Source organism: Mesitornis unicolor, unplaced genomic scaffold (assembly GCF_000695765.1).
Source record: "Mesitornis unicolor isolate BGI_N332 unplaced genomic scaffold, ASM69576v1 scaffold17760, whole genome shotgun sequence".
NCBI classification, from domain to species: Eukaryota; Metazoa; Chordata; class Aves; order Mesitornithiformes; family Mesitornithidae; genus Mesitornis; species Mesitornis unicolor.
This window is the reverse complement of record NW_010156445.1, coordinates 1-6,338: the sequence shown is the minus strand read 5'-3', so window position 1 is coordinate 6,338 and position 6,338 is coordinate 1. Positions and strand designations below refer to the sequence as shown.

General features: G+C 34.8%; 1 protein-coding gene across 1 annotated transcript; it reads right to left on the bottom strand.

Annotated features, from left to right (window-relative positions):
• Positions 1-225: 225 nt before the first annotated feature.
• Positions 226-6,266, bottom strand: NDUFAF5 (NADH dehydrogenase (ubiquinone) complex I, assembly factor 5; the record flags this gene model as incomplete). Its single annotated transcript, XM_010192458.1, has 10 exons — positions 226-320; positions 435-517; positions 896-979; positions 2,060-2,120; positions 2,627-2,824; positions 4,520-4,559; positions 5,024-5,127; positions 5,222-5,269; positions 5,892-5,955; positions 6,226-6,266. Coding segments are annotated over 10 exons (810 nt in total), but the record flags the coding sequence as incomplete, so codon positions are not given.
• Between the last annotated feature and the right edge of the window lie 72 nt (positions 6,267-6,338).

The following is a 6,338-nucleotide window of genomic DNA, read 5'->3' as shown; positions in this document are numbered from 1 at the left end:
AATAAAAAGTTGGGAGAGCATGTATTCCCTTTGAATACTACTCAAATTATTTATCTAGAACAAAAAATGAACACCAATTTACACAACTGATGTAGCATAGGCAGTAAAATAAACCCTGCTGCATGCAGATTACTTTCATTTCAAAATGTCACAAAATAAGTACAAGTGAAAACTATCTGCAATGAGAAGTTTGTAGAAGCTTCAAGACAACTATTATAATTTCTGGTGAAGAACTATTTTTTGCTTCTTGAAAGAAGTGCATCCATTTTTGCCAGATCACCTAATGAAACTGTTGCAGAACCTCTCTGGGCTGGTCTTGCCTAAAAAAAAGGAAAAAAATAGGGCTAATTTTAAGTTAAAATATCTTTAAAACCTTTTAAAGCATCAGTAATTTAGAAAGTACCTTCAAACTGAAAATAGTTCAGCTATGTTACCTGTGATTCATGGAATTTCCAGCCAATCATGTAGTAGATCTGAAACGTGGCAGGTACTGAGCCATCGCTATCTCCATACATTTCTGTTAGGGCAGGAAGGGAGAAGATATTAAAAAAATAAATACGGAGAACATCAGTTCTGAGAAATACTTAGTTCTCAGAACATTAGAACTAGGTATGACATATCCATCATAATGACTATTGGTGAAAGATTTGGGACAATAAAAATATCTCATACTGGTGAGTAAATTTAGTTCAAATCCTGTCATTATAATTAAGGTTAAAAATGCCTGTATGAAAATAGTATTTAGTTCTATTTTAAAATGTTTTGGTTGGTTGTTTTTTGGATTTGTTTTTGGTTTTTTTTCAGGATAGTTTTTGTTTGTTTTTACACAGGAGAGAAAAAGAAAATATGTTCTTAAAGTCATTTCAGAATAACTCATTACCTCGCAAATACTTACCTTGGTATATTGCAGCAGCTGCCAACATTGTCTCCCTGTGTAGCAGAGGTTTTCTATTCCAAGAGCAATTACTCTCCCCCATACCTAAAAATATGTTTTAGCTTTAAGAAAAAGAAGATATAGCATATGCCATGAGTTAAATGTCATGCACTAATGACAGAATTTTATTAAACCAGAATAAATATAAAATCCTTTGAATCTCACTGTAAAAGAGAACAGCATACCACAAATAATTAGATGAATCTTTTACCTGTAAGAATCTAAGCCTTTTAATGCCAATGCTTTGCAATTAGCAGTTTGTAAGGCTAGAAATTATTTCAAATTGTTACTTCTGCAGCCCGAATCTTCAAACACTTAGGTTTTCTAGTATAATTTATTTTAAGCACATGTACAAATTGTTTATTCAAACGCACCAATCTTTTTTTTCTTTTACCAGATAAGCAAAGACTATTCCAAGAGTTGTTTTAATAAGAAATAAAACAACCTCAATTCTAATCTTTTTAATCACTTACTGCATCTGAATGTTTCTACAGAGAATGAAAGTTTTATTTTCATTAAGGAGTTACTCTAAAGAGCAGCTGATTCAGAGTAAGAAGATGCCCTGAATTGCTCTGTAAGTAACAAATGACTGCTTATGAATGACTACTTTACAATACATGTCAAATGCAATCAGAATACTAACTCAAGTGTTAAGCATCTCAGTTTTTTTGCATTCCTCAGCAGACCCCAGTCTGAGGGTCTATTTTTTCCTCATTCCAAAGCAGTTTCCTGAACATCCTGATAATGAGGAAGGCTCACAGGCTCACACGTGGGATATATGCTTCTGTCTACCTTTCAAGGCTTCTCAGTAGCTTACACTGAACATGCTCACAAAGAATGGGACTACAAAGGAAGCATTCATAAGAAATTTCTTATGATGGAACAGGTTGTTTAGAGAGGTGGCAGATGTACTATTCCTGGAAATTCAAGGTGTGGTTGAACAGGGCTCTGAGCAACCTGAACAGCTGAAGATGTCCCTGCTCATTGCAGACTACATGACCTGTAAAGGTCCCTTCCAACCCAAATCATTCTATGACCTGGAGTTAAGAAACACACAGAGAAACTCTTCTGTGACTACATCACTGATACAGAAAACATTTCTGTTTCCATAAAATATATACTTACCTTGCAAGTCTTCCATAACCTCAAACAACCCTGGATAGATGACTTGAATTTCATCAGTATCCTAAAAGAATTGAGCAACTTAGTTTTAAAGCATATCAAGCTAGAATAGTAGCATTATGCTAGCCTTCAGAGCTGCCAACAGACTATTAATCCACCACTTCTGTTCAGACTATGTATTTCTCAGAAGAATACTGTCTTAACATTTCTAAAAAGTTTTACTTAGTAGCACAAAAGCAATAAAATTTTAATTGAAATGCCATTATTTTCTTCTTGGTTTTAGAAGAAACAGCAAGAGTGTCTAAAGGTTTTTCAAGCAGGACTAACATTCTCTGACATTTCTTCAAGAAAAGCATCCAAATTTTACTGGGCCACTAGCCAAAGATACACTTCAGTTGGTTTCATTAATCACAGTGAAGCCAAGAACAAAGGCAGTCTGGGTGATTTCAGAAACTTACTCAGCAAGGTGCACAACATGCAAAGGGAAGCAGTATGTTACTAATACATTCATAAAGAGTATTTTTTATGTTCTGGATTGTTCTGTCTGATTCCTCTCTTATTTATAATTACCACAGTCAGGGTGTTAAAGCCAGCTCTCGACAGCAGATGTCCCAGATCAGAGACAGCAGTGAATGGTGATACATGAGGAGAAAATCCCCCTTCCCTCTCCAGTTCTGCTAGTTGCAAGGAGCAGCGGAGCTCATACAGAGTATCTCCGCCAAACATTGCACCAATAAATACTCCATCTGGCTTAAGAACTTGGTGAATCTACAATACAGGGGGGAAAAAAAGTTTGATATTAAGTCTAAGTAACTAAGAAGTTCTTAGGACTATTTTTTTAAATGAACTTAAAAGCAATTGTTATGATAGTTGTAGCAGATTTTTAATACTGACTGTATTCCACAAGGCAAGCTGTGTCATCGCTTCTGTTACTTTGCAAGATAAATCTGTCCGAAAAGAGACTGACTGTTCTTAAAAGTGAATTACCAGAAATTAAACTTACGGTCAGGAAACACAAAATGCACTGTGGAAATCTAAGGTAAAACTATTTTCAATGGGATACTCCTAAAACAATATCCTCAATTACTTTACTTCTGAAAAGAAGGTAAATTAAGATAGCTTCTGCTTACTTTTACTTTTTCAGATGAGGGCAGCAAAAATACTTTTTAATGGATTGATTTGAACAAAATGGAGGCCTCAGTTTCTAGTAGTGGCCTTTGCACTTCTGAACACATAGTAAGAGTAATACAATTTATATTGTATCTACCCCTACTTATTTTCAACTCAAGCAACAAGGTTGATAAGCTGCTTGCTTGTCTAGTAAGTCCCAGCTTCCTACTGAGAAGGCCAACAAATTCATACTTTTTTTCTTAAGAACTGGTTTAGATATCCACAAAAGCCGTATTACATAATCAGGCTAACAAGACAGCAAAAGCTTTAAAACAGTTTACCTTACTGATTTGAAATAAAAGTACTTTAAACTTGTTTTTAATTAAGTATTAATCAAGCTACCCTTTTATGCTAATAAATAAGCCTTTAATTGACAGATAAGACATTTTAGCAGTTGAAGGCAGTTTCCATTAGTTAAAGACAGTGGTCTCAAAGTAGGAAATGGAGCACTGGAGATGAAAGCTGGCCAAAAATCCCAGTTTCTTCCACTTTATGGGACATTACAGTGTGTCAGTCATTTCATCCGAGATAAAAATATTTTACACTCCACAGAACATTTAAATCCCAGAGAAAATTATATATGTATTTCCAAGCGTTTTAAAAAAAATAATAAAATACTGAAGGTTTTCTGAGTTTTGTTTTTATTTCCATAACAGCAGAGTAATCCTATTCATACCAGGAGGTGACAGAATAGCACTGTAATGACTGACCAATTAACAATAAATGAAAAAACAGCAAAGTGGTTAAAATATTCCTTGCTCATGTTTCCAAACTGGCTGATTTGAAAATCATTTTCACCTGCAGGAAGGAGCTGAAATAATCTGAAATCAGATTCAGTTTTCTGTTCTTAACAAGTCTTTGCTTCATTTAAAAATAAAAAAGCCTTTATCTGATTAACATTGTACTTAAAAATAAACAGCTGAGACATAAAAATAATACAAGTTCCATAAACAAGTTCTGGAAACATTAGAACTAAAAAACTCTTGTACTGCAAGTAGTAAGAACTAACAATAAAATCAAAAGCCTTACCTCAGTTAATATTAGTTACCATGATCTCAGCTGTTGAGACTATAAAGTATTATACAAACATGTTGTTTCATATTTATTCCCAATTTATTTGAGATAGTAAATTAGTAGAAATATCAACTGATGCTCCTCAAACTGCAAAAAAAATACTTGTGTGCAACATGAGCTACTTCTGTGCCTCTTATTTAAAGAGGACCTGGAAATAAAGTGCTCTGAATGCAAGTGAGGGCAAGTGTAGATTTTTACTATTAAAAAATGGTTTCTTACCTCTCTAAAAGCTCTGGGAAGGTCATTCACCCAATGTAAACTGAAATTATGGAAGAGTACATTTTATAATTGCATAAAAAATAAAATGTAGGGAATGCAAATAATTGTTACATTATCTAAGTACATTTACATTATCAAACTGCAGAAGTTCTGAAATGTCTGCCTAAAAGTGACACTGAATAAAAACTAAAGCTTTTACAAATAGTTTTTTTGTTTGGTTTTGGATTTTGTTTGGTTTTTTTTGAAGCTGAGAAGATGCAAGTCCTGGAAATGAGTTAGTCAAAATGCAGGAAAGAGAGAAGCTACACATGTCTTGAAAGAAAAAGAACCATCAGAACAGCAGTTTTTTCCCAAGTATACTCATGCTAAGTAATTAAGTACATTTCATATGGCATGATTTATAGCTGTTTAATAGATTATCTTTTTTTTCCTCCTTCGATTTAATCTCAAAGAACATTATTTAACATCTTTAAACAAAAATGTAAATAAATTATTAATGCATACCTTAAGCTGCTAAGAACAAGATCAAATGTATCTTCTTTGAAAGGAAGGAATTCTTCATCAGCTACAACACTGACTGTAGGGATTTCAGATTCTACAGCATTTTTCTAATGTTGGGATAGAAGAAAAATAACATCAGAAACTCACTCCTCTTGGTTTCCTGCATTATGGAGTTGAAGTATATTATCGAAAGCTACTTACTAAAGCATTCTCTGCAATATCAACTTGAATAAGTTTTTCAATTGTTTCCTGAAATAAAATTTTAAAAGTCTATCAAATATTTAAATTATTTTATAAGTTGACATTAGAACACATTTATATTAAGTTGGAAGCAATCTCCTTAAAACTTGATAAAACTTCACATAAAGCAGAAAGCATTTTTACCCCAACGTAATACTTAGCAATCCAGGGAGAACAGTTGAGGTAAAAGTAGCACCAGAAAACACATTCTGCCTTTTTAGGTATAAGTTCAATCAGATACAAACTGTGGATTAACAGCCAATGACGTAACTTTACTTACAGCATGGTTCACTAAAGCTAAACTGTTCACCATTTAGAAATTTCCGTAACAATACTTCTCGTTAACAACAAAGTACGCCTAAGAAAGACTGACAGAGAAACACAGATATCCCTACTCAAGACTAAAGGTTAAGTGTCATACAACAAAGTTTCCATTGCACTGCTCTCTGTCTAGTCTTCAGTGACTATAAAGTAACACACACCTTTGGACTATTGCTACAGATATTGGGGAGGGGGAAAATTACCTTATCAATATTCAGAGAATTGTTTTAAGTTATAAGAGAGCCCTATTTGAAGACAGAGGAATAAATACATACCTATTTTTAAACACTTAATTATGAAAAGCCAGTACCTTGGTTAAATGTTGAGCTATGTAACCTCTTCCAGAGCCAACATCCAGAGCAAGAGGAAATGTTCTAAAAAATAAGTTCAGTAACATAAAAAAGAGCCAAGATTTAAAACTATTTGAAGTTTTAGACTGTATTATTTTGTCTGCTCTTTTCCAAACATGTTTTCGAACTAAACACGGCGAGCATCCTCCTGTGGTTGCCGCTACGAGAAAGCAGAGAAAGACGCCCACAAAAGCCACCGATTCTTCTCGAGGGTCACGTCCCCTGGCCATGCTCCTACAGCGGAGCGTGTGGGGTCCTGAGTGCTGACCCTCTTCCCCTCGCAGCGACCCTTACCTGGTGATGTCGAACACCCTGTCTGCTATCCTGCCGCCGACCTAGAGGGAAAAGCCCGCCGGTCAGCGGCGCTGGGGACCGCCCCCTTCTGTTTCGTCCTCCGCCAACCTCAG